This window comes from Cladophialophora bantiana, assembly GCF_000835475.1.
Source record: "Cladophialophora bantiana CBS 173.52 unplaced genomic scaffold supercont1.4, whole genome shotgun sequence".
Classification (NCBI taxonomy): Eukaryota; Fungi; Ascomycota; class Eurotiomycetes; order Chaetothyriales; family Herpotrichiellaceae; genus Cladophialophora; species Cladophialophora bantiana.
Window position 1 is genome coordinate 1545789 of NW_015971578.1, and position 26787 is coordinate 1572575.

The 26787-nt window shown below is 52.6% G+C and overlaps 11 protein-coding genes across 11 annotated transcripts; 5 read left to right on the plus strand and 6 right to left on the minus strand.

Annotated features, from left to right (window-relative positions):
• Positions 1–1887: 1887 nt before the first annotated feature.
• Z519_03332 (uncharacterized protein) lies at positions 1888–2574 on the minus strand (the record flags this gene model as incomplete). Its single annotated transcript, XM_016761083.1, has 1 exon — positions 1888–2574. One exon carries the CDS (start codon positions 2572–2574, stop codon positions 1888–1890), a length of 687 nt encoding a protein of 228 aa, XP_016622933.1.
• An 808-nt stretch (positions 2575–3382) lies between these two features.
• Z519_03333 (uncharacterized protein) lies at positions 3383–5253 on the minus strand (the record flags this gene model as incomplete). The annotated part of the gene is made up of 4 exons (XM_016761084.1): positions 3383–4731; positions 4782–5002; positions 5056–5125; positions 5181–5253. The coding sequence occupies 4 exons, from the start codon at positions 5251–5253 to the stop codon at positions 3383–3385; spliced, it is 1713 nt and encodes a 570-aa protein (XP_016622934.1).
• A 973-nt stretch (positions 5254–6226) lies between these two features.
• On the minus strand, positions 6227–6886 carry Z519_03334 (uncharacterized protein; the record flags this gene model as incomplete). Its single annotated transcript, XM_016761085.1, has 1 exon — positions 6227–6886. The coding sequence occupies one exon, from the start codon at positions 6884–6886 to the stop codon at positions 6227–6229; it is 660 nt and encodes a 219-aa protein (XP_016622935.1).
• A 408-nt stretch (positions 6887–7294) lies between these two features.
• On the minus strand, positions 7295–8470 carry Z519_03335 (uncharacterized protein; the record flags this gene model as incomplete). Its single annotated transcript, XM_016761086.1, has 3 exons — positions 7295–7423; positions 7540–8282; positions 8371–8470. The coding sequence occupies 3 exons, from the start codon at positions 8468–8470 to the stop codon at positions 7295–7297; spliced, it is 972 nt and encodes a 323-aa protein (XP_016622936.1).
• An 801-nt stretch (positions 8471–9271) lies between these two features.
• On the minus strand, positions 9272–10366 carry Z519_03336 (uncharacterized protein; the record flags this gene model as incomplete). The annotated part of the gene is made up of 1 exon (XM_016761087.1): positions 9272–10366. The coding sequence occupies one exon, from the start codon at positions 10364–10366 to the stop codon at positions 9272–9274; it is 1095 nt and encodes a 364-aa protein (XP_016622937.1).
• Positions 10367–11730: 1364 nt separating this feature from the next.
• Z519_03337 (uncharacterized protein) lies at positions 11731–14017 on the plus strand (the record flags this gene model as incomplete). Its single annotated transcript, XM_016761088.1, has 5 exons — positions 11731–11810; positions 11875–11891; positions 11950–12098; positions 12155–13936; positions 13991–14017. 5 exons carry the CDS (start codon positions 11731–11733, stop codon positions 14015–14017), a joined length of 2055 nt encoding a protein of 684 aa, XP_016622938.1.
• A 250-nt stretch (positions 14018–14267) lies between these two features.
• On the minus strand, positions 14268–15296 carry Z519_03338 (uncharacterized protein; the record flags this gene model as incomplete). Its single annotated transcript, XM_016761089.1, has 1 exon — positions 14268–15296. The coding sequence occupies one exon, from the start codon at positions 15294–15296 to the stop codon at positions 14268–14270; it is 1029 nt and encodes a 342-aa protein (XP_016622939.1).
• Positions 15297–15850: 554 nt separating this feature from the next.
• Z519_03339 (anthranilate synthase component I) lies at positions 15851–17452 on the plus strand (the record flags this gene model as incomplete). The annotated part of the gene is made up of 1 exon (XM_016761090.1): positions 15851–17452. The coding sequence occupies one exon, from the start codon at positions 15851–15853 to the stop codon at positions 17450–17452; it is 1602 nt and encodes a 533-aa protein (XP_016622940.1).
• Positions 17453–17816: 364 nt separating this feature from the next.
• On the plus strand, positions 17817–18762 carry Z519_03340 (40S ribosomal protein S6-B; the record flags this gene model as incomplete). Its single annotated transcript, XM_016761091.1, has 4 exons — positions 17817–17960; positions 18036–18092; positions 18177–18436; positions 18501–18762. The coding sequence occupies 4 exons, from the start codon at positions 17817–17819 to the stop codon at positions 18760–18762; spliced, it is 723 nt and encodes a 240-aa protein (XP_016622941.1).
• A 639-nt stretch (positions 18763–19401) lies between these two features.
• Z519_03341 (uncharacterized protein) lies at positions 19402–20696 on the plus strand (the record flags this gene model as incomplete). Its single annotated transcript, XM_016761092.1, has 3 exons — positions 19402–19562; positions 19644–19735; positions 19834–20696. 3 exons carry the CDS (start codon positions 19402–19404, stop codon positions 20694–20696), a joined length of 1116 nt encoding a protein of 371 aa, XP_016622942.1.
• Positions 20697–22844: 2148 nt separating this feature from the next.
• Positions 22845–25911, plus strand: Z519_03342 (uncharacterized protein; the record flags this gene model as incomplete). Its single annotated transcript, XM_016761093.1, has 5 exons — positions 22845–22940; positions 22994–23055; positions 23203–23477; positions 24753–24881; positions 25709–25911. The coding sequence occupies 5 exons, from the start codon at positions 22845–22847 to the stop codon at positions 25909–25911; spliced, it is 765 nt and encodes a 254-aa protein (XP_016622943.1).
• Positions 25912–26787: the final 876 nt, after the last annotated feature.

Genomic DNA, 26787 nt, shown 5'->3' on the forward strand with positions numbered 1-26787 from the left:
AAGATGCTACACAGGAAGAAATGATATTACATGGACATGAATGAGTTGAAGTTCGCCTAGAATATATGCGTACCTTGATCACCTAGAAGCTCATGGCAAAAGTCGTTATGAAGACGGGCAACCACGCTCAATCAGGCAAGACGGACAGTACGCGGTGAGGCTGTCTCATCAATGTTGGAAGAACTCGTGGTCTTGAGCACGGCACAACAACTTTTGTCATGGCCAATCATGATTGAACGGTCCTCGTGTTCAGGCCGCATGGTCACCAACAAGGAAATGGAAGAGTGTCGGCGAGTCCCAAGGGAGCTGCATCGCCTTTATCTCATGATTGCGGTCCTTATACAAGGATGTAATTAGGTGGAAAGAGAGCGACTTGAAATGGACGAAGGTGCCTGCGAGGACTGGGGTTCCTTGACGGGCCTAGCGCATCATTTCATTTCAGGACTGGCGAGGTAAATCGACAATGACGGTAATTACCTCGCACGCTCCATAGCCGCCTCCTCCGCACGTTTAAACTCACCATCTCACCTTCTACTAACCGCTGTATTCCGCCTGATAGAGTTCTCGATACCAAGGCTGAGAAAGGCTGAGCCAGGCTGCGAGATGACATTGGCGTTCTCGGCGGTGTCTCGGACTAGAGCCGTGCGCTGGAACAGCTAGGCGAGGGAGGTGGTTTGCTTGCCTGGGCAGTTGTTCTGTTTGATCCCTTACCTACCTATGTATTACCGAGGGAACTTGGGTTTCGTCTACTTGCGCTCGGAAGAAGGAGGACGCTTTCCGGGCTTTGCGGCCAGTTTGCGCTGTACTTCTGCCAGCGCATGACGTCCTCGAGGCGTCGTCTGTGGTACAGGTCGTTTGGAAGAACGGTCGAGGGTCGCACCTCGTAGTAGTCACCGGGGCCTTCGGGGGGGGTCAGCATAGATGATGTCTGGCACTTCTCTGTGGCGAAGGGTATCCATGTCGCGGTGGGATGGATGGTCAGGGAAGAGCCGGTACGGGGCCACAAAGTAGCGGTCGGCTGGCGTGGGAGGCATAGGTGGCATGGCCGCTTGAAAGTCGCCGGGAAGGGAGTGCATCTTGTTGCAAGAATTCAGCCGGATCGAGCGGGATGAATTTTCGTATGCGTTGTCGTCGAACACAGGCGATAGTAATGGAGATGATTTTTTGGTGGGGGGGAAGCATCTATGTACTCATGCCTGGTCAGGAAGCGCAGAATGGCTCATTTGGGAGCACAGCCCCTAGGCTCACGTATGTACTTGTAGGTACAAGTAGTTTGCCGTGCTCTCACTCGCAATTCAGCCTTGCGAGTCTCGTGACCACGCAGCAGCCAATCATCCTGATTATGCCTGCATACGGAGTATTTATTCCTGAATTTCACGCCGCAAACGAGTCACAGGGGATCCGAGTCGTTACGTCTCCGCTGTTCTCCTGGTTCGCTTGCCTGTACTTGTAGGGTGTGCTCTGAGGTGGTATTTGCTATTAGATCGAAGGCCAGGCTGACTTGGAGCAGCGTTACACAAGGCTCCACATGCGTAGGCCCGCTAACCCCAACTAATAGTACCTGGCGGGCACGGCGAGGACGGGTGATCCCTCGCCTATCTCACGCGAACCGGGGAGAGGAGGGAGGCGAAGGGCCGCAGAGCTGGGTGTCGATTTATCACGTCTCGGCCCTCGTCGTGATGCCTGGGAAGGACGCTGTGCCTCGAAAAGAACCCAATGGGAGTCCCTAACGGGGAGCTGATAGACACTTCATGTTCTCTGAGGGGGGGCAAAATTTCAGCTTGGCCATGCAATAGCCTTCGTTCAAAGCTCATGACGCTGCGTGTGAGAGATACGTGACAAAGTCTTATCATGGGGTATAAGCAAAGTAGATACACGTATAGCCGTTCATGCCAAAAGAGCAATAACACCCGCCAACAGACCAGCAGCACTGAGGATGAGTTCACCACCTCGTCGTTTCTGACCATTGGCGGTATTCGTGGTTCCGGCACTTGTCGCAACAGCGCCGTTTGACTCGCTGCTTGCTTTGTTCGTTGTGCTGGTCGTGAAACTGCTCCCGGCAGTGCGTGTCGTTGACTCGCTTCCAGTCACTGTGCCAGGCATGGTGACGACTCCAACTGAGTCGATCGTGGCTGTTGGGACGGTGCTGCCTGTGGCAGCTGGTGTTGGGATGACAGTCGCCGTTGTGACCAATGTCACTTGCCCAGTCCCTCCACTTGAACTCTGATCATTCTTGCTCCCAAATGTCAACCCGGTGATCTGGTCAAGGGTGTTCCCATTTCCAACAGCCAATATCTTATAGCCAGATCCCGAACCCTGTATGGAGCCCGCCGGCACCGTGTATGAGCCAGTGTACGAAACGACGCCAGTTGCAATTGTCAGATCTGTGCTCGAATCGGAATTGGTGAGTTTGAGGTCAATGACCGAGGGATCAGTAAGACTGAGGGACCATGAAATGACCACACTCTTGCTGGGGTCGATCTGCGAGTCTGAGGTTGGCGAGGTGAACTCGAGAGCAAGAGAGGAGGAGAAGAGTGTCGCCAGGCAGGCTACAAAGCGCAAATGCGAGCGCATCGGCGGGGTGACGGTTGTTCGCGGTCCTGTCAGGAAACTTGTTGGGTCAATGGCGACACAGCGTCTGTCGCTGGGATCACTCGCCGATGTTGAACAAAACGAGGGTGGGCGCAGCTAGCAACAAAATAATAAAGAACGGACGCACTGGACGATAGCCAAATGCAGCACACAAGACACCTCCGCTCTGTGATAACCGCAAAGAGCGTGCACGGTGGAGGAATCGATGGAGGACGCGAAAGGAGAGATCGCCAAGGTGGAACAAAAGGGAAAACACAGGCGTCATAAGGCCCGCGAAAGCAATCAAACAGTTAAACCCCTGCAGAGGCTTGTATCTGCATTGGGAAGTTGGCGCTGACTTGGCTTTTCCTCTTGCGGCTTGTCTCAATAGTGCACCAGCGCCTCATGCACGCCTCCTAGGACAAGAGAACGAGGAACAAGCTGAAACTCAGGCTAAAAATACCCACCTTGAGAGTACTGTACAGTGGCTCGCTAGGTACTCGGTACCCAGCAGGTACCCGCGCATTCCGGACACTCCACCCAAGACATCACCATACATAGGTATGCTTCAGCCTTGTGTTGCTCCGGGGGCTCAGGTACAGAAGAAACACTCTGCGAGGCAATTGGAGAGGGGGGCCATGACGATTCCCGAAGAGCCTTAACAATAAACTCCTGTCAAGCAATACATCGTATATGTAAATGATAGTTTACCAGAGGACAATTTCGTTTCATAACAAGCCGGCTTGCAAAAGAATCCCGTCTTGTAACCAGACCTTTCCAAAATGTCACCACCAGCACCATCCTCCGAGCTCTACAAGTCAATTAAGCTTCCACCCTGCTGTCCAACCGGCCGGCCTGCGAACGGGTTGCCGTTCTGCTGGCCAAACCCGCCCCCGAACCCACCTGCTGGGCCGGTTTGAACCGGCATTTGTTGACCAAACCCACCTTGTCCTTGGCCAAATCCGGTAGCTTGCGCTGAAAAGAATGGATTGGTACCGGTTTGAGCGGCACGGAGGCGATCGAGACCCTGTCCAGCCGAGTTGACAAACGTTCCTGGTGCAGTGTGTTGAGCAGGAATACGCAGGTCGCCTGTGTTCCCAAATGTATCCTGTCCTTCTCCCGAAGCCAGCAGGGCATTGAGTTTGGCGTGTTGCGGATTGACTGGCTTTTGAGGTTGCTGGAAGGTCGGCTGCGGCGCCGAGTAATTCAGGATTGGATTTGGTTGTGAAGGCTGTGTAAATTGCGTAGTTGGCTGCGACTCGTACAGAGTGCCCAACGAAGGCTGGGTGCTTGGCCGCGCGAAAGGCGAAGGGGCCGGCTGCTGTGGCTTTTGGGCGAAAGGGTTGTTCGACCCGGTAGGTAACGGTTTTAGAGCATCGGGGACTTGAGGCGACGGATTGGTCCAAGGATTGTTGGTTCCAGGCTGGAGGTTGGTTTGTTGAGGTGATTGTACTCCAAAGAGATCCCCAGAAGGCTGTCCGCCATACGGATTGTTGGTCTGAAAGGCCGTCTGCTGGGGTTGAATAGTATTCTGTTGCTGCAGGAATGGTTGTTGGCCGAACTGATCGTATCCTATAGGCTGGGCAGGCTGAAAGCCACCGGGGAAGCCATTTTGAAAGCCTGTCTGCTGCGGTTGGGCATACTGATTGTTCAAGAAGCCGGTGCTCTGCGGTTGCTGTTGCAGTGGGTTGCCAAACCAATCTACGGCGGGCTGCTGCTGGTAGCCCTGGTTGTACCCGGTCGGCTGACTCTGCGCTGGCGCTGGTGCGGGAGTATCGTCGAAAAGTGAAGAGGCGTTTTGTTCCTCAAGCTGTCGGGCGCGCTGATCCGCCTCTTCCTGGCTAAGCTGGAGGGCCCTCAGGTATGCTGCGTCATTTTCATCAGAATCCTTGACTTGCTGCACTTTTCGGGCTCTTTCTTGTTCTTCCAGCAGGCTTTCTTGCATGGCTTTTCGGATGTCTTCTTCTTCTCTCCTTTCAAGGGATTCGGCGTGTTGGTTTGTTTGCCTTCGCTGTGGATATGTTGGACCGGCAATGGCCTGAGGCGCATACTCATCAATTCCCGTGACACGCGTCTTCCACAATTTCCGATCGGAACGTTCGCTGCGAAGGCGGTCCTCATCCAGAATGAGTGAAGTCAGTTCTTTGGCAGATGTTCGGACTGTATCGATCAGCATGTGCGATTCCGGTAGGTGATGCGATGGTGCTCACCATTTTGTCCCACATCTCTGCCATCTTCATCAATGTATTGAAACTCTCGCAATGTCTTGATGATGTAGATGTTCTTCCTGGCCCAAGTGACCACCAATTCTGAACCCTCGTGCAGACAATAGTCAAGAACCTTCAACGACTTCAACACATGACGCCAATTCTTGCCCTTGTCGTTCAGTCGCTTATCGAGCATATCCATGATCTCGTAGAAGTCGCCCGGGCTGTACAGGGGTCGTCAGCACAAGTCGCGGCCTTCTCGTTAGCCGGATCTTACTTGTTGAAGGTGAGGGCTGCAATTTCAGCCATGTCTGTGCCCGTTGGGCCCCACGGATCGTTGGATGTAGCTGTTTTACATTGATTCAGCATTTGAATTGAAGTTTGATGGGAGTGAACCCCTACCATTTCGCACCTTGACCTGGACGGGACTGTACCCCTTTGTGACATTTTTGACGCTCCTGACTACTTTCGACATACTTCCTCCTTTTCTGTAGATGGGCGCAGTTTGCAACGATGAGCCTCTGTAGATATTCTCGGGGGATCGCTGGTGGCGGGAGTCCTCGCTGAGTTCGTTGGAAACTCCGACAATGGTACGGCGACGGGAGGGCTGGTCCCGAAACGAGCGGCTAGGCGTCTCAGTGACCGAATAGCTGCGGCCGGTTCGATCGGTCACTGTGCGCACAGTGGGAATGTTTTGGTAAAGAAGAGGCGAGGCGAAGAATGCCAGATTGACGAGTGGGTAAGGCGCACGTCTGAAGAAGCCTCAAGGTGTTAGGTAAGAACAGACAACGTCAGGTGGGCGGCAAGGCAAGGCAAGTGCCCACAGAGCCCACAAAGTCTGCGCCGGTGGATGCCTATGCTTTCCTGCTTCGGGCGAGCTGGCGGAAGCAGAGGGCTGCTGACAATGATGACTATCGCCCAGACCTGGCTAGCTGGTGAAGGGAAATGATGGCGTGGCGCAGTTGCTAGGCGCAGTGGCTGGTGATGGAGAACAAGCAGAACGAGGTCCACTTGATATGCAAATGATTCCTTGATCCCTTCGCAAGCAATGCTTTTTTCAGGTCAGAATCTGCCGGCGCAATCGAGGCTGGAGGAGGCAGCAATGGCAGCAGTGGCAGCAGCAGCGGCGGATAAGAGGAAGACGATATGAAATACTATCAAACACGCCTCTTCGACGAGGAGGAGGAAAAGGTCCATGTGACAGGCCGTTAGTGTGCTTTTTGCTTGTGGCCTCAGTTGGCGGCCGCGTCAAGCTTCCCGCTTGGCAGCTTGAGCTCGTCCAACTCCTGTCAGCGATGAACCGACACTCCCGAAGCACCGCATTGACCGTCTCGATAGTACAATTAAAATGCCTCGCGCAATCGACAACTGACTGCGCCTTCCTCTCGATGCCGCGGCTGAAAGAAAGAATCGACGGAAACCATCTCCAGCCCGATCATCGTCTTCCTTCACTTCCGCATCTCCTCGACAAGCATCACTTTCGCATGCTTGATATCCCGTCCCCCCATGTGGTTCCTGATCTGACTGTAATACTTCTGGAATGCTTCCGTGTTGGCAAACCCCAGGTGTTGCCCCATACTGTCCCAGCTCGTGAAGAGGACGAACTGCTCCTGTGGATTCTCGCCTTCGACTGAGGGGTCGTACCCTTTGTCGATGCGCCAGCCTCCCACAACCTGCCCCTTTCCCCACCCGAATGACTTCAGTGTCTGTCTGTTGTCTTCAAACGTAGCTTGGAATCTCTCCTTGTCACCGTCTTTGACCGTGCATCGATCAATTGCGAGGACTTCTTGATTGGGCGGCAGTGACTGCGTGTTCTGGTCGATATCCAGATGGAACATCCAGTCCACCGTGACCTGGTCTTTGAGCAGTGCCAGTAACTCTTGATTCTGAGAACCAGGAATGAATTCGTGCATGTGGAAGTCGACCGACGGCCACGATCCCAGAAGGAAGATGACATTCGGCTCTTCCACGCAGTGGTAATACCAGAATTCGAAACCACTGGCCTTTTCCATCACATCTTTTGCTCTGGCTAAATTGGCACGCAGAGATGGAGACGAGGCTTTGGTGCCAGACTGCAGGCTGAGTCGTGCAAGCTCGGTGACTGCCATGATCAAAGGTGAAATAGAACAGAACTCGTACTAAAAAGACAGGCGATTGGAAGAAAGAACACCTAGGTATGCTTCGATTTTCATGTCGGGGACAATACTCTGTATTTACATTGCGCCCACAGGCCTTCGTCACCTCCCTGCTGCCTGAGGCCCACAAAGGCCAGACCCCATCGCTCAACGTGAGCCGGGCCTTGCGAGGAATGTACTATTATCAATTAGCTCTTCCTCGATCTCATCTGTCGCATTTGACTATCTTGCTTCTTCCGATCTAGAGACCGTGCACCGCTTATTCACTTTTGACGCGCCCCTTTTGATGTCCTCGTATGTACAGTCCATCGTGTAGTCCCTCCTATACACAATCTCATGACACGTAGCCCTTCGTCAGAGCATGACTACGAGACAAGACATCTAGCTTCCCTGTACCGAGCCTGGCGTCGGCTCATAGTAATGTAGAGCACCTTTGGCTTTGGCACAGGAAGTGTTTGGGCTCGTGGCATTGACTGGGATGGAATTACCGTCTTGAGGACGTCCGACCACCTAGAAACGCACAAGAGCCGTTAGCAAACAGATCGAAGCAGGATTTTCTCGAAGCAGGAGCTTTTTGAAAATCTATCTTGGAGACCACTCGGCTCCGTCCCAGGAAGAGCACTTACATGCATGTAGTACCACACTTCGCTAATGACGGTGCGGCCACTATCAGTACTATTTGCTGCAATTCCCGCTGCCGTGGTATTGTATCTAGGCCCGCTACAGCCAACGTACGGCACGGCACCGTACTTCTTCGCCAGCTGACCTTGAATTTGACTCAACGTGTAGGTCGTGCTGTTGCTGGGAACGATCTTGGCCTCGTTCAACCACTCCCACGTCGGGAGTCTCTTGTAATACTTGATAGCCGTCTGGAAGAAATCCAACACGTCTTCGTGTTCGACGTACTCCGGCCCGTAGCAAGGGAGGTCGAAGGTCGAGTAACAGGTCGCGTGCTTGGAGAATTCGTGGCCCCAGAAATCGTGGTTCGGGCCGCCTTGGTTGATCCAATATTTGTTCATCCAATCCAACAGATCATAGCGGCCAAAGGGCTCGAGGAACGTGCCTATGTTGGGCCCCGTGTAAGGAGGCACCACGGTGCCGTTGGGCAGCCCGGTCGTGGTGTTGGGCGAAGGGGCAGGATCGTATTGCCGTGTTAAATCACAGTACTGGTCGTACGAACCGTTACACAGATCGGGCCAAAGTCCGTGAAGCGTAAAAGAATTCGGTGGTAGCTTTTGGCCTTGAGCCTCGAGACCAGTGTACGTATTCCAAAATTGGGTGGAGAGCTGGAGGCCACCATATGTTTCCGTACAACAGCTGTCGACTTGGTCGGGTGTGGCCTGTGCGGAGCAGGAGAGGACAGCGGGCTCTGACAGTTGAAGTTGGTGAGATCATCTCCTGCACTCTGGGGAAAGACAAAGAGCTGGAAGATGTGGCCAAAGCAGATGTTCACTTACCAAGGATACAGGTGTGGTTTTGATTGCTTTCACCGTAGAGAGAAGCTTTCACTGCGCCCGCGAGGGCACCAAAAATGACGATGGACCTTATTGATGCCATCTTTGGATTGGTTGTTAAACCTGTAGGTGACGGGAACAAGAGGTGATAGTGAACAGGTCAACGACAAGCTCTCGCGGGGCCAGAAATTCAGGGCAAAAGGCAGCTTATATACCAACTTGCATAGCTTCAGCAAGTATCCAATAGCTCCTAGGTCGCTCTCTTGCGTCGACCAGGTCCGCAGGAGAGGTTCCCAAATCGATCTCGCATCTGCAGAAATCCATCATGCTCCTCACAAAGCGGACGGGGTCTGAATGGGAGAGCTTGAGCTTTTGACGAGTCGCAGGGCACGGTTGAAGCACCTGCACACCGGAGCTCGAGCCTGGAACGTGAAGAGGAAAACAGTTCAAAAGCTCCCGGGCAAATGCAAGTAATCAGTAGGGTAGCACTATAGTGAGTGCGAAAGGTGCCTGGAAACAGAGCTTTTGGTCGCGTGCACGACTGATTGGTAGACGGGATAACGAGGTGGGAATCGTGGGAAGCGAGGATGAGAGACAAGAGGTTGCAACCTGAACGTCCTCGGTCGCAAAAGGCTTGAGTGGCAAAATGGGCTACTAGGCCGCGGCAGATGCTTAACCACTGGCTCGGATCTCGCCGCCCTCACAGAACAAAATAATATCAATGGGCCAAGACCGAGATTGGGCGTGTGTCATGCTCGGTCAATGGAGGTCCCAGATGCAGAGTTGATCTATGGCATTCCGACAGGCTGGTACAAATCAATAACGACGGAGGGAAGCGGGATCTCCCCTCATGAAGAATTATATATTTAATCTCCGCCGAGTCCAACCAATCATAAGAACAAAGTCATTCATCCGGGCGATAGTCGGTTTGTCCGAGCATCTCCTGTCCTTTTGGCAGGTCTGGCGCACTCGTCGTGGTTGGCTGTACGGGGGCTCGACTGGCTGCGGCATTGAGCCGTTCATCTAACGCTTTGAGGGCCAGAGCGCGCCGTCGTTCGGCCTCTTCTCTTTTGCTCATGCCTCTTGTTCCACGTGCGTGTTTATTGAAACTCGGAAGGCCAGCTTCCCCTCGGGCAGCTGCTTGTTCATTTCCGCTCGCAATTTCTTCGTCGGAGAAAGGTACACATATCTTCAGATTGCATAGTAGAAGGTAAACCTGGTTGCAAAATGCCGCAATCGGCGGTTGGATGGCATTGGGAAAGAAGGTCGCAAAGGCAAAAGTTTCGCTTGCATCGCCCTTCAAGCCCGGGCTGTCGGTTGTGGTTCCCGACATATCAGGCTGACGCTTGTAGAAGCGAAGATAAGTCCAAGTGGTGATCAACCCGTACCAAGCGAGGAAAAGACCAACGTCGGTTCCGATGATTAGACCAGATAGGGTGTTCAGTGCGAGGAAAACTGCTGGGAAATGCTTGACCCGCATCTTGATCATGCCCTTGTATATGCTGACGGTATGTTCGGGGACCAGCTGCTTGAAGGCAACCAGGAAAGCTGCTTGGGTCGAAATGCCGCCAGTTATGGGAGTCATGGCTCTTTCAGGGTTGCCAGTAATAGCGCCCCAGAGGATGTAGGTCGGGACCATCAGGAGGTTGGGTATTATAGACGAAATCAGAATAACATAGACAAAACCCTGCGTTCCCCATGCTCTTTCAAGGTATTTCCCGCCAAAGAAAACATTGATGCCGTTAATGAGGAGAGTAAGGATATTTTGTTCGACAAAGGTTGCGCTGAGAAAGGTCCACGGGTACCATATGCATTGCGCAGGAACCAAGGCTAGATATGGAACAATAGGTCGTACGGGGGGATTTGCCGTTGTCGCATCGCCGAGGCCAGCATTGTCTGTCGACAGCCTCCATCGAGCAATGTTGTAGAGGAAGGATAAGGAAATAAGAACCCCAAGCAGGACTCGAGTGACGGGAGGGAGGTTGATGCGAAGTGCCATTGCGCGCGATGATCGAAGGCCTCAATTACATCCTGTCGCTGTCAAAGGAGACAGCAATCCTGGCGGCCGGGGAAGCGCAGTCGAAGTCGGTCTCGAGAAACGTATGGAGTATGATGGTGGAATTGTGATGTAGGAACACGACTCCAAAGAGTCTCGGAGAGATTTGGCGGCGAGAGCAGAGCAGAGGCAACAGGGACCAGGAAGTGCCCAGCCTACTAGCCGCTTCTGATTAACACACTGGTGACACTAACTACAGTGGGAGGAGACTGAGTTGCTTTGGGTCATGACCAGGTGAAAAATATAAGGATGGATTGTGATACTTAGGAACAAGGCAGAAGGAGGATTGGGTGGTGGTTGTCGAGAGCTGCTGTAACAATTGATTGTGTTTGTCCCTCATGACCGACAACCACCTTGTTCACAGTCGTACAGTGGTTGTGGTCACGAGATACGTCGATGCCTAACTGGGATGAGGTTGAGGAGGAAGATGTGCTTGGTAGTGGATCGAGTCACGATCTGCCTGACGTGTACCCTGTAACGGGTACATAGGAGGTAGGCTACCTGTACTCGGTACGGAGCACCTGTACTTATAGTTACGGGTAGTTCGTTGTACGAGCAGATACAGCGTTCGTCCGCCCCCTCAAGTAAGGAGGGTAGGGTATGTATGTTGGCCAAGCTGGTTAAACCTGAAACTCGCACACAGCGCTCCGGGCGATTGATTGGTTCCAGGTGGAGGGTCCCTGGGGTTCCAGGTGGGTGTCAGGGCTGCGGTGCTTGGCTCTTGCGCCGAAACCCACTAACGCCCCCCCAAAATGGGCTGCAGGCCCAAGTGCTGCCACACATCCAGGCGCTACGAGCCTAAGCAGCCAGCAGCCTATTCTCTCGGTTCTCGCCCCGTGACAAAGTGACAACCTTGCCATTCATTCCATCCATCCATCCATCCATCGCAAAACTCATCTCCATCACCAACTTTTCACCGAGAACCTGGTCAAAACACGTCGCCAGCTTGATCGGTACGAACTTCAACTTTCTTGTCCCTTTCAAGCCTGTACAATTCCCACGTCGTGGCCCTGTGTCAATCCCGTTAATACCTTGTCTAATTATTTGTTGCGCCCTGCTAATAGCTTGCGCTGTCTTTTTCACTCACCCGTAGCCCATCTCCATTTTCCCACGCGCAGTCCAACGAAATTGGGACGAGCGACATCATCATCCTGCACATTATTCGTTTTCTGCAGAATCCTCCGTCCGATTGACTTGTCATTTTCGATACTCCGTGCGGTGAACGGCGACTTGCTGGCCAACGCTCCCCCAAATTTGGTCACGAAGAGAGACTCCCTGCCGGACTTCAATTTGAGCGGAATGTCGGCATGGAGACCGACGCTCCATCAACATTCAGCGCAAAGCCACCTCCACTAACTTCAGACCAGCTGAACTATCTTATATGGAGGTGCGCACATCTGCTCTTCTCTTTGATATACGGTGTTTCGACAGGGACTGACGAATTTTCGCAGATATCTTCAAGAGTCAGGTAGGGCCGCGTTCCGGGATCCACCGCTCGCTGCACACCACTGACCCAATCCTAATAGGCTACGCCGAGGCCGCGGTCAAGCTTCAACGCGATTGGAATGTCGAGGCAGAGAGCCTCCCATTTGCGAAATGCGTCAAAGGCCACGCCCTGGTTTCTCTGGTGCAAAAGGGTCTCCGCTATCACCACTTATCGCTGACGATTGATGAGGTATTCAATCCACTCATCTGCGGGTGGGAATTGCGCTCCCGCTAACCCGAATCTAGAATGGCCGGCCCTCGAAACAGCTCGACCCATCCATGTTCTTCTTTGGTCCCGAGAGCGAGAAACCTCCGCGAGAACTGCCCGAGGAAGTCGTTCTTTCAGCACCTTCACCAAATGGATCTGTCGCTGAGCCCCGAAGACAGCCTCGGGATGGCATTGCGAACGGTCTTCACGAAGCCCTGGCCGCACAGCCGGCCCCCAAACGAGGCCGCAAAACAGCACCCAGTTCGGAACGCAATGGAAGCGTTGCGCGCAAACCTTCAACATCTGCCAATCGACACAGCCATGTCTCCGCGATGGATGTGGATATGCTGAACGGCCACCTCGTCCCCCTTACCGATGCGAGGTCACCATCTGCCACCGAACCCGGAGCCGACGAAAAGGGTCTACTTATTAATGGTGTGAAGGCTGATGAGCGCATGGATATTGACGAAGGATCACCAGCCGCAGATCACCCCAACCACGAACCACATATTGAGCTTGTTCTACCCTCCACTCATACGCTAGCTACGGGGCAAAGCATCGGTATCCAAGTTGCTCCTGCCAAAGTGGCAAACCTTTCTGCATCCACCACCATTCTTCAAATACCTCCCACTACCGGCCATGAGACATCCAAGCCCGTTACGCGCGTTGCCTGGCGGCCCGGAGACGACAAACTGCTAACAGCCATCGGCGACGACTATTGTGGCTTCTGGAATGTCGCCGATCAAGCTTCAGATACCAGTGGCCCAGCTCACTTTCAAGAGCTTCTAGAGTCAGGAGAAGGGAGGCTGGTAAGTGCAATGGCCTGGGAGCCGAATGGGGAATTGCTTGCGGTGGCAACATATAGCGATCACTCAACGCAGATCCACTTATTTGACGGACAAGAACTTTCTATGCTGGAGGCGTTACCAGCCTCGCAAAGGGCGATTACGTCGCTACTGTGGCACTGTCAAGGCTCACGTTTGCTCGGCATCGCTCCCTACGACTCCGACACTACTGACCCTTCCCAACCCAGTGGTTCTTCTATACTACTCTGGGACCTGTCCAAATTGGACGGCCTTGCCGAACCTTCCACGGTGCTTGTCCCTGAGATTCTGGTTGACGTGGATGGCGCATTTTTTGGCGGAGATGGCGTTGTCTGCGCCGCTGGGCAGAACGCTGTCTACTATTGCCGAGCTTTTACAGATATTGGAGTTGAGCAGAAGTGGACTTCTGACCCCGATGATGCCGACCAATGGACATTTATCAGATGCGCCTGGCACGGAGAAACGGACGCCATGTTGGTTGTCGCGTCAGCCGAAACTGGGACATTGTGGATGCCCGCTCAGAACATTGTCAAGAGAGGGGCACATGATACACCTATCACGGGTCTAGAACTTCGACCTCGCGTATCTGGTACATTGAATTCTTCGTGGAGGCAAGAGTTTGCCACTTCTTCCATGGATGGGACTATCAAAGTCTGGAAATGCGACGGAGAAACCACGTCCATCATTTCAATATGCAAACTCATTATTGGGCACGGCTCGCCTGTCATGGCGCTGTCATATTCTCCCGATGGTTTCTGTTTAGCCGGAGCTAGCTACGATGTCGCTCGCATCTGGAACGCCGAGCATGGCCACAACCTGATGGCAACTTGGAAAGACGAACAAAATATGTGGAAAGGCTCAAAATTGAAGGATGATGACATGATGAGTATGGGCGGCATATCGAGTGTTAATGGCGATACGATTCAAACGAGTTCTGAGCACACTTTGGTATGGGATGGCCAGAGTAAAAGGCTCGCCTTTGGCCTTGGATCTCAGGTAAGCATTGTCCCAACTGCTCACCTCAAATCGTGCTATGCTCATATGTTTCAGGTCGCTCTCATTGAGTTCCAGCGGTGACCATCTCACTCCCCATGGCCAATGTCGACCGAACTCAACAATCCGATGTACTACTAATATTTATGACCATTAATATCCAGGGTATTGGAGCGGTTACAAGAGTTACCGGCGCGTGTACTGGATGATTGAATGCCATGGTCAGAGGTAAAACCCGGGTCCGAGAAAATGAACAGATGAAGCACATTGGAAGCAATGAAGACATGAACTATTCAAGGTTGGGCTATACCAACTACCCTTGGACACTCATTAATCATGTTCCAGTGGCTGCCTCAAATTCACCCCATTCATTGTCGCTGTCCTCCCGAACAGTCTCGAAACCCTTCGCACGAGCATATTTCCCTGCGCTCTCCGAGGATCTCAACTCCTCCTCCACATCGCGGAACCCTCTAAGCCACGCCGTGACACCCTCCTGTAAGGCCCTTACGTCGGAAGCACCATCAAGACCATGATAGCCTCCCCCATCAGCTGGCTCATCCACATAGTATCGTCCGCGGAATCTGCCTCGGCCTCTGGTAACTATTTTCCGTGAACGAGAAGTACGGTCTGGTGTTGGAGAACCATTAATCCATCCCTCTAAACCAGACACTGCAGTCGACATGGCTTTAACCGCTGTCTCCTTCTTGGCCGATTCGGATTGGATCTCCCTCAGTTGGATATTGAGGCTCTCGTTCTGTTGGCTGAGGTATTGATTCTTCTTCCTGAGGGTCACGATCTCTTCGGCGAACTCTCGCACGCGGCATTCTTGTTGAATACACCGCTGCGCGATCGCCTCGAGCTTTTCGACAGTTAATTGATGCAGGTGGCGTTGTTCCTGCTGCCTCATGCGCATGGATTCGACGGTGGAAGTCAGGTGCGTGCGGATAAGTTCAAGATCGGTGTCTGTGGCAACCGATGTGTGCGGCAGAGGCGAGGGCACGGATTGACTTCGGTGCGTCGTCTCAGAATCGCTCTCTTCGTTGGACAGCGGTTCCTCCTCCAATGCAGACTCGATCTCGGCCATGGCTCTCTTAATCTTCCGTCTCTTCTCGCCTCGAATCGCTCCATCCTGTTCGCAGGCCCAAATCTCAGAGACCAAGCCATTGAGGCGGTCGGCAATCGCGGAACCATCATGGGTTTCGTCAGGTTGGGAAGAACTCGATTCTTTCTCGAGGGGAGCTGGTGATCGGGTCCTCATACTAATAGCGGAGTCGGCGAAAAGAGAGGTGTTGGTCCAGGCTGAACTGGGTCGGGTTGGAGATGCAGTGCTGGCGTCGTCAGGCTGATTGTCGGCGAGCGACATATTTGTTTCGAGTCTGGAGATAGTTTACGAGTAGATGACATGTGCGAGTGTGTAAATAGAGATCCGACTTGGATTACATTATTGTCTCGGGTGTGGCTGAAGTTCAAAGAATGAGCGCAGCCTGCCAGCTCGAGCGGAATACGGGAAGATTAATTGACTGACAGATGGGCAAAATGCGCATGTGCCACAGTTGTTGGGTCGTGGCTGGAGATCGAGTGGCTGGCAGGCTGGACAACGGAACGTGCAGAATGTGTAGAATGTGGGGGGTGAAACTGCGCTTTCGGTTCTTCCGAGGATGAGCCGAGTACGGCCGGTGCAGACAGCGGTGACTCCTCGACTGCATGTTCCATCTTCCTCTTGCTTACCGCAACTCCTCCTGTATCTCGTCAGTGGTCGTCTCCGATAAATACCTTGTCATCAATGGCGGGCCTGAAGGTCTGACGGCTTCGGTCCGATATGTCCTATTTGTCGACCGAAATTCGATAATATCCCACAACCTCTGGTGATTACCTCCATGGTACTTCTTGCTCACACGACTCTTTCCACCATTTGCCATGGCTCACATATTCCAGGCGAAAGTCCAACCTTCCCTTGAGGAGGTGTCTTCCATCCTCTCTAAATCTCAAACCTCCGAATTCCCTCCGAATCTGGTGCCCGTATGCGCTCAAATCCCCGCCGACCTTTTTACTCCCACACAAGCATATCTAAAGGTGTCAGAGGGTTCCAAACTCTCGTTCTTGTACGAGAGTGCTGCAACTACAGGGACGATCGGGCGGTATAGTTTCGTTGGAGCGAACCCTCTCAAAGTCATCGCATCCGGCCCAGGCCATGGACCAGAAGAAGATCCCCTTCCACGCCTCGAGCAAGAGCTTTCACAGTACAGAGTTGCGACTGTGCCCTCCCTTCGACTTCCACCTTTGACTGGAGGAGTCATTGGATATGTTGGTTATGACTGTGTCCGATATTTTGAGCCCAAGACGGCTCGGCCTATGAAAGACGTTTTGAAGCTGCCCGAGAGCTTCTTCATGCTCTACGACACAATCGTTGCGTTTGATCATTTCTTCAACGTCTGCAAGGTCATTACTTACCTGCGGGTACCGTCATCGGAGTCGTCCCTTGACTTGCCGGCAGCGTATCAAAAAGCATGTGAAACACTGCACAGGACGATTTCCCTGCTACAGGCGGAACACATACCTCTGCCCCACCAACCGCCCATAGCTCTGAACCAGCCGTCGAAATCGAATTTTGGCAAGACAGGATATGAGGCGCACGTCACACGGCTTAAGAAGCATGTGTGCAAAGGAGACATCATTCAAGCCGTTCCTTCCCATCGGATATCCCGACCCACGACTCTCCATCCGTTCAACATTTACCGGCACTTACGAACCGTCAACCCGTCGCCGTACCTGTTCTATATCGACTGTGCGGACTTCAGCATTGTTGGTGCGTCGCCAGAACTGCTAGTTAAGGAAGAAGCCGGCCGGATCATAACCCATCCGATCGCCGGCACTGTAAAGCGAGGTCAATCGCCTGAAGAAGACGAGCGTCTAGCTGAGGAATTGAGCAACAGCATTAAAGACCGTGCCGAACATGTGATGCTAGTCGACCTGGCCCGCAATGACATCAACCGCGTCTGTGACCCATTATCTACCCGCGTTGACCGATTAATGGTCGTAGAGCGATTCAGTCACGTTCAGCATTTGGTCAGTCAAGTCTCGGGCGTATTGAGAGAGGGCGAGAATCGCTTTACCGCTTTTCGAAGTATTTTCCCTGCCGGCACTGTGTCGGGGGCGCCAAAGGTGAAGGCCATGGAACTCATTGCAGAACTCGAGCAGGAGAAACGTGGTGTATATGCCGGCGCGGTAGGTTATTTCGGTTTCTCTCGCGTGTCGCTCGACGGATCCAAGGTTGAGGACGAAGGTGCGATGGATACTTGCATCGCGCTACGCACCATGGTAGTGAAAGACGGCGTTGCATACCTACAGGCCGGAGGGGGAATTGTCTTTGATAGTGTCGAAGAGGATGAGTGGATCGAAACAATGAACAAGCTGGGAGCAAATATTAGGACCATTGAAGAAGCGGAGAAAAGGTACCTAGAACTAGAAAAGCTTGGAAATGGGAAAGCGAATGGGCAGGCAAACGGTGTCGCCATATAGACCAAGTGTACATCTAAGCTTCAAAATACCACAAAGTTCACGGCGATCCCATCATTGGCGAAAATTCAGAAGAGCATCGCTGGTATTGCAACCCAGCATGGTAAGGCTGAGGATTGTGTATCGCCCCGGAACCGGATAATTGTTCTTACGTACATACTAAGCCGCATACGGATTAACAGGATAAAGCTTGGCAAGAATTCGCACAGAGGAAATTATCATCGCCTTTTCTAGGTTTTATTGACCCTGCACTCAGGAGCGTCTACAGCGAACACTTCTCTCTTAGCCTTCGACAATTCTCAAACGCTGATACCTGTCAAGGCTTTGATCAGTCTTGACGGTCCTCATCAGCCATATTGTCGACAAGATGAAGTTGAATATTTCGTACCCGGCCAATGGGTCGCAGAAACTTGTCGAAGTCGAAGATGAGCGCAAGCTGCGCGTCTTCATGGAGAAGCGCATGGGCAATGAAGTCCCCGGTGACAGCTTGGGAGATGAATGGAAGGGCTATGTATGGTCACCTTGTTATCCTTGCTCTTGATATGTTTTGGATGAAGGGCGCTGACGAGCTTTTGCGCGAAAACAGATCTTCCGCATCACCGGCGGTAATGACAAGCAAGGCTTTCCCATGAAGCAGGGTGTCGTACGTACTACCGTCCCTTAGCTTGGTGAAAGCGCCAGCGAATCTTGACAAAGAATCCTCGCTGAGACTTGTTCATAACAACAGATGCTCCCTACTCGTGTCAAACTCCTCCTTGCCGACGGCCACTCCTGCTACCGACCTCGACGAACCGGTGAACGTAAGCGCAAGTCTGTCCGCGGCTGCATTGTTGGTCAAGATCTTTCTGTTTTGGCTCTTTCCATCGTCAAGCAAGGCGAGGGTGAGATTCCCGGTCTCACTGATGTGGTCAACCCCAAGCGCCTTGGTCCCAAGCGAGCCACCAAGATTCGAAGATTCTTCGGCCTGAGCAAGCAAGATGATGTCAGGTATGTGCCTCCATACAATCTACTCGGCATTACACCGCCACCCGCCAACACTGTTGTCTTACAGGAAATTCGTCATTCGTCGCGAAGTCGTCCCCAAGAAAGAGGGCGCCAAGCCATACACCAAAGCCCCCAAGATCCAGAGACTCGTCACTCCCCAGCGCATGCAACACAAGAGACACCGCATTGCCCTAAAGAGAAGACGCGCCGAGGCCGCCAAGGACGCTGCGAACGAGTACCATCAGCTACTCGCTAAGCGTGTGCATGAGGAACGTGAGAAGAGAACCGAGTTGAGGAAGAGACGGGCCTCCTCGATGAGGAAGGAGTAGCCAGCGCCAAATGTGCCGTCAAGATACTGTTTCCACAACAACTTCATGCACACTACTCCAGACCACTCATGAAAGTTGAACAATGCCAGCTCGAGTCATTGGAGACAAGGTCTGATGCGACGTTTACGGGAGATCAAAAAGCATGAAATGTTGTCCAAGAGCCCAATGGCTTGGGGACTAGGGCTGAGGAGAAGCATGGGAGAGGGTGGATTGTGGTGTGGTGTCACGGAGCGATTGATGGAGAATCAGAGGCCCAAGGTCCTGTCTTGCAGGCGCCGTCGGAGACATAGATCAGGTGAAAAGCGCAGCTTGCCAAAAGAAAAGACGTGACCTGGCGTATGCTACTCTCCGTTCCTTCGTGCCTGTTCTGTCCTTTCTTTTTCTTGACACTTTATTTCGGCCTCCTGACACGTATGCAAACCTTCCCTCGATCGTCTCATTCTTCCAAAGACTCGATTCCAGTTCAGCGCCCAGTTCTGCTCGGGGTTTGCCGCCAAGTCACTGTGGTTCAAATTGCTTGACCCCGAAGAGCCCCGCCAACCAGAGGTTCTGGTTTTGTGCGCCGCCCGAGTCAGTTTCGCGGGGGATCCTTATCCGTCGCCGTCAAATTTTTCGGTTCACGTTGGACTTTTTAGCCCTATGCCAGACTTAAATGTTCCTCCTGCCCTCGCTGCTGCTCTCCAGAATGCTTCTTCGGTGACCGCATCTCCTCAGAACTTCGCTGAAGCCATGGCGTCAAACTCCATCAAGCTCCTGACTGGAAACAGTCACCCCGAGCTTGCGCATGCGGTCGCAAGAAGGTATTTGCTGTATCCCACCATCTCAAGGATGCATCGTCAGGTCATCTCCTGAGAAGCTGACTCCTCGTTGCCGTATCTTAGGCTAGGTATCGAGCTCGTCAAGATCATGGTTTTGCAATACTCGAACCAAGAGACCAGTGTGACCATCGGCGAATCGGTCAGAGATGAGGATGGTATATAATCCCTTTGCTGCGCGACTGTGTTTCCACAGCACACACCCTCCATTTGTACTCGGGTTTTATCTCCAAAAGCCTAATGCATGGTGAAACAGTCTTCATCCTTCAATCTACCCGCCCGAATGACATAAACGACGGCCTTATGGAGCTCCTCATCATCTGCAACGCCTGCAAGACCGCCTCCGCCCGTCGGGTCACTGCGATCCTCCCGAATTTCCCCTACGCTCGACAAGACAAGAAGGACAAGTCGCGTGCTCCTATCACGGCCAAACTTATGGCAAACATGCTCCAAACAGCGGGTTGCAACCATGTCATCACGATGGACCTGCACGCTTCACAAATCCAAGGCTTCTTCAACGTGCCCGTGGACAATCTCTACGCGGAGCCGAACAGTGTGAAATGGATTCGAGAAAATCTCATGCACGCGAGCGAGTCGGGCGTGGAGATGAACGGACCCAGACAAGAGTGCGTCATTGTAAGTCCCGACGCTGGGGGTGCAAAGAGAGCTACGTCCATGGCCGACAAACTCGATTTGCCCTTCGCTTTGATCCACAAAGAACGATCGCGACCAAATGAAGTCTCACGCATGACCCTGGTTGGTACGGTGAAAGACAAAGTTGCCATCGTGGTGGACGATATGGCAGATACCTGTGGCACGCTCGCGAAAGCGGCCGATACGCTGATCAAGCACGGTGCGAAGGATGTTGTGGCGCTGGTCACCCACGGTATCTTGTCGGGCAAGGCCGTCGAGACTCTGAGAAACTCGGCGCTGAGTCGATTGGTCATGACAAACACTGTTCCGGTCAGTGAGGACAAGATCGAAGGTCTCAGGGTGCCCGAAGGCCAGAAAGGATGTAGGCTGGAGTTTATTGACATTGCGCCTGTTCTTGCGGAGGCCATCAGACGGACGCATAATGGTGAAAGTGTGAGTTATCTGTTCAATAACCCGGTGTCATAGCCTTCAGGCTACAAGTTGAACGTAGGATGGCGGCGGCAAGAGTCGTGGCATGGATGGATGGAGCGTTCTGGGACTCCTCGACCACCAATGATTTGAGATGCTAGCGACGACGAATGCTGCTGAACGCCTGAGACATCAAGCTTCCATCTCCCTGAAGACGTTGATGCCCCGATGGATTACCTATTTCAGCCAGTTTGGAAGCCAGTTCCTACCTTTCGATCGCTTCGGAGACAGAATTTCCAAGGCCAGCATCTGAATGGATTTGCCGGAAGACTCTGATTAACAATATTCGAATTCAAACTTGTACCTTCCTGAGGCGATTTGAAACAGGAAAAAACACCAAGGGCCGTTGTCCCTTCCCGACCTGGACATCCTGCCCTGGCTCAATGGGCACCTGTTCGCTCGAGTTGGTTTATCGCACTTTGAGCGACAATCGTACTACAACCATCCACTACTTGAGTCCGGGGCGGGGGTGTACGCAGAGGGGGGTCAGAGAAACAAATGGAACGGCCTCGACTTGAGGAGAAGTCGAACAGATGGAGAAGTAACTGGGAGGTGCAGGACGTTTAGATGCTCTGATGATACGTATGTGTTCTGTGGACAGGTAATTTAGACAGATTTGAATGCTTATGGCTTCCAGGTGGGCGTTGGAGATGGCTGTACAAGTTTCAAAGATAGTCATTTGACTTAATAGAGGCAGTAGAGGTACGGAATATATTCAGGGGGCATGTCCGGGGAAGAATGATCCCATCCAGCCCATCCCATCACTAACAAGAGGATACACCAGTGGCGAAATGGGTTCAGCCCGCCCCCAAAAATAAGCGTCTGCAAAGGCAGAAGTCGAGAGCTTTGCTTGAGGTACCGAGTACCGAGTACCTCCCTGTTAACATTGAGTTTACGTCCTACCAGCTCGCTATTCCACGCACCACAAGTCAACGGAAGTACTCGCTTACATACTTTGCCTAAGCTGACAGAAGGAGACGCCACACACACGAACGTCGAGAAGCCCCCCGCAGTCAGTCCTCTTACAACAGGTCACGGCGAGACACAGTAGAGGATGTTCCCGACTCAAGAATCGGTATGTGCTCGTCCTCCAACTGCGCTCCCATGGCCATCCTCCCCTTGGTCACACTCATTTATTCACGCGGCGAGAGTTTAAGGGGGACTTGAGCGCAGTGATGGACAGGGGGCCGTGCCAGAACGGGAAGTTTAGCGCAAGCAGCAGAGCTCTCCCGGGCATGCTGGAAATCGGATTTTACATCCAGCAGAGGCCTCGACCTTGGAAAGATCCTTGACCTTCCTCTTCAAGATAGAGGAACTAGACGGGGCCAGCAGAACCGGGGAACGCCTCTTTATTCTAGTGTCTTGAATCACAATGCTCTCCAGGACTCAATGGCCAGATCCATCCCACAACCAGCCCCAAGGGTTCCCATGTTGGTGACACCAACAAATGTATGCGTGGGAAGTTCAGCCATGTAGACTGAAGCCACCAATGAAGATCACTCCTCGTTCAGAAATTGAGATCGACATGGGATTTCGAGATTCCCATAGCCCTCCAGAATGCCAATGCAGGTAGCGGTAAGGCTGGGCTTTAAAAAGCTGCCCTGGGCGCTTCTCTTCTATGTTGCCTCTTCAGCATTATAGGTTCAGAGAACGAGAACTCCCAGTTGTCCTGGTCTTTTTTGGTCTCCGTCAGCGTGAAATCCTCTCTACTCTTGATCTCTTGGTTGGTTGCGGCTGTCGCAGCGGCAGGGTCTGTGGGCTCGAGTGGAATCTACGGATTACTCGCTCCTCTCAGCGGACATGCCCCAGCTCAGTCTTATTGTTCCAGCCACTATCCACCGTCCACGGTGATTACTATTGTGACACTAGTCAGCTCAGCTTCGGTAAAGGTCAAGAGATATGCAAAGACCACGACGACAAGAACAACGACAGCAAAATCGACGACAACCTCCACAAAGTCTTCTTTCACAACCTCTACCAAGCCATCTACGACATCCGTCGATCCCAAAGCCGCCCTCTTCTCTACCTTGTTGTCCGAAGCAGGTGCAATAGTCTCAACTCTCTGCTCCTGCATTGAGAGTATACGGTGAGCTGACTCCCACCGTGACCTGAGTGCTTGAAACTGCTCTCGGTCTTTAGAAAACTATGACAACGTCTAGTACGACGACGTCGACTACAACGATAACGACATCTATGATTCCAACGACTACCCCCACGACAACGACTACGACTACAACAACGGTAAAGATGAATCTAGCGCTCTTTCTTATGAGCATCAAAGCTGACTACCACAGACGACCGCCACAACCACCACATCCTCGACCACAAACGCTGCTCCATCTCCTGTCTGCTCAGAGTAAGAATACTCCCACTCGCTGCTCCAGCCCCCACCCCATACAAACAGCCTCCCATCTCTTTTTCATGCTCTGCATCATATTGATATCTAAGACATCCTTAAATGATCCGCGAGGCCCCAGCACATTCAACTGACTTTTCTCCTTAGGAACCTTAAAGCCTGCACTGGCAGCTCCGACTGTATAAGCCTCGACGTCGTGACAGATTGCACCTGCTATCCGCGCGTCTCGGGCTGCGGAGCCGGGGACGGCGTCTGTCTCCCAACAGACCAGACGGGAAACAACACGCCCTGCACCGACGACTCGAACTGTCCGCTGCTGTCCTACTGCGGGCCTACCACCAGTGGCTCCTTTTGCTACGCCACATTCCCGGCCTGCGTTGGTGAGGCTCCTGCGAAGCGTATGTTCCGCAGAGACCAGGATGGTATGAGCAAGGCGAGGCACCGGAGGAGGAATCTAGTAAGTGGGGTCCAGTATTTACGACAACGACTTTGTTTGCCATTGCCAGAAGCAAATATTTATATTGTCGTACTTGTAATAATAATAGCGAAAAGTACTCCCCATACAGGCTGTATGTGATGCCACACCCCCTGCAGACCTTCTAGAAAGTGCACCTCAGGAGCGGCATTTGAAACACCGAGAAGTGTCACACGCAGATGATTGATTGGTTAGCATTTGTTCTATCCTGATTCCTGAGAGATGTCTGTCTATCTATCTGCCCGTTTCAGCGATTCCCATTCCTGTTGACACATATAGACATTTGGCCTGTGTCTAGGTAGAGGGCCATATCGAAGACTCCGTGTCAACGTCATCCGTGATGGTGTCGTCCTGAGCAAGATAGTCATGATATCTCTTGGTTTGTGCCGTTACCCCGTCTGTGCGCGGGGCATTGATCGCAAGTTGCCTTGTTAGCCCTGTGCGCTGTTGATCTAGGTGGTGACCAAGTTAGCGGCCCTGATAATCGATATTCCTCGCAAGGCGCTCAGGCTCGCCGTCATGTCAAAATCCCGAGGCCTCTTCGGCCATTTCATACGCCGTCTTGTTTGTTTGGGACCTACCTGGCCCTGTGCACGGCCCACCGACTAGCCCACCAGCCATACCCTGTCCGCTGTGCCCCTGCTATTGTTATGCACCTCTCCCCGTTCTCTGCAATTGTTCATCACGTGTTCTTGTTCTTTCCATTCCTGGCCAAAGTTGTATGGGTTTCTTCACTTATTATCATCTCGCTGAAGATGGCAGGGCGTACGGGCCGGCCCACTGTCGTGCTCTTCCCATCTTTTGCCGAACAATGATGATGGCCTTACTCGGGCAGGCCTCGTCTTGGAGCCGCCGGATGCCAGCTTACCAATGCCCATGTCGCCGTGTATGACCGCGCCTCTCTCGCAAACCACAGGTGCCATGAAGATGGGTCGCACCAGAAGGGAAAGACGTGGTCCTGGACAACGGAAACCTGCTCGACAGATACTAGTGGCGAAACCCACCTCTTCATTTCCCCAGTCACCGTGGAGCTCTGCTTCGGGGCTATAGGCTCAGTGACTCTTGCGCGCTTAGGGTTGTAGGCGAACCCAAGAATCAGAACGTCGTCATCACCCTCGTCAGAAGATTCCACTGTGTACGGGGACGAACTCATAGGCATACCGGATTGCGACAGGTCGTTGAGTTAGACGGCGTAAGGGCTTTGCTGACTCGCTTGACATAGTTTTGGAGGAAGACCGGTTCTCTCCGAGCTTCTCGTCCGTGGGTCCACGATACGTAGGAGCCATAAAAATCGACCCGAGGGTTTTGAGAGGGATTGCGACGTTAGAACACTGGACAGAGTATGCCGCTGGTATGTGTCCATTTTCACCTGGTACCATTCGTCCTGAGCTTGTTTCCGCATTGAACGGTATTCCTCTATCGCCTCTGGTCTGCGTGCGGTGATTTTCTGCTCAATATCTTTCGCATTTCGTTGTGGTGTTGGTGGTAAGCGTCCTCGCCGGGGCTGCAGGGGGAAGTCATAGCCCGGCGGTTGATGCAGATTGCAGACGAATCGGTCCCAGGACCCCGTGAGAAGGCATGGGTCACTTTGACAAACAGCTGCCATGAACATTCGGCATGATCCAATCCTATGTCAAAGGTATGGTGGCGGTAATTGACAAGACCTACCGATAGCATTGTCTTGTCAGTGATGATTAGGGTCTCCTCCTGCGGGCCAGCAAAGAGCAGCTTACAGATTCATACTAAAAGTATGCCAACACTCCGACGCTGCTGACTGTCTGTTGCAGCCGAACTCTCTGCCATCCAGATGCCGTGCCCCATGCCCCTGAAAAATGGGGGATTCCGTCCATTCGAAGACCCTTTGCATCTATACGATATTAGGGGCTTTGCAGGGTAGCAAATGTTCACTCTTGAAGTGCAACAAAAATCCAAGAAAGCAGGTTCGACCGGTGCGATCGCGAAGTTGCTGATTTATATATAGGTTGATTGCATCAAGTTAGGACAGGTGCAGAATGAGCTTCCCGTATAGTGGACTGTTTGTGGAAGGGAGTATGGGCACAGCCCTAACTAGCTTCGAATGAAGTTGGTCGTAAGAGATGTTGGGCACTAGACAAGCTTGCCAAATGTTGTAAACTTTTTACATGCCGCAGAGAGACTGGTGTCTGATACCTCTACTAGACAACGGCCTGGTAGGTCCGGTGTTTGATCTGCTAGAGAAACATCCTTTGGGCTTTGGTGTCGACACCTGCTTCTTCGATCCGGTGTTGGAACACAATATTGTCGATTTACGCCAGTGCATTGGCAGCGAAATTGTGATTTGGGAGCTCATGGAGTTGAGCAGCAAGGTTTTGGCACAGGCGGCGAGGACGCCAGTCTCGTGAGGTCGTTGAGAAAGGGAACGATGCCGACACAAACATTCATCGGAAGATCATTGGCGTGTCCTCTGGGTTCATGCGTCGATCCTGTGTAACGCAAGCAGTTTACCGCCCTTGCTCATCTGCGCGGACTTGGGTATTTTGCATGAATGAGACAGGCTCGGGCGAACATGGCCAATGAGCAATGTAATAGTGATGGTATTGGTTTGTCAGAACGTTGAGAGTTGAATGAGATCCACAGACAGAGACTGCAAGATAAGCGGAAGGGGAAAAGAAAAGAGAAGGAAAATCAGAGACGCCTTAAATAGGAGGAAGATGCGCGATTAAGTCTGCGGCTGACTGGCCGCGAGTGCATGGTAAAGAGTCCATTGGGAAGGTTAGCAGCCCGGTGATTGTTCCGGATAACTTGATCTTGACTCCAGCCTCACAGAACGGCTCCTCGACTCACTCACTCATGCTCTGGTTCCAACCTTTGTGTCACAGACCCAGATAAGGGAACATGAACCATCTATGCCCGCGTTTTTGTCGTGGTGGCTAGCTCCTCCTGGTCGACTACCGACCCAGCTCCATCGACGCCCAGCAAGGCTCCCTGCCAGCCAACCAGGGGAGACATTACCTAGGTATATGATTGAGTCTTTCGATGATTGGTATGCCGCAATGGCGCTTGTGGCAACGGACATTCCTTGCACAAACTGCAGACACAAAGAAGCCAACGCATGTCTATGAAACACTCCGACGGACAGCAGGGAGACTTATACAATCTCGATGTCTGAGAATGTATTGGAACAGGCGCTCTGAGCAGAGAAATGACATCTGTATCTCCTCTCTTGGTCGCTTGAGTGGCTGTCAAAATTCTGACAGGCCCTCGCAGTCGACGGAATG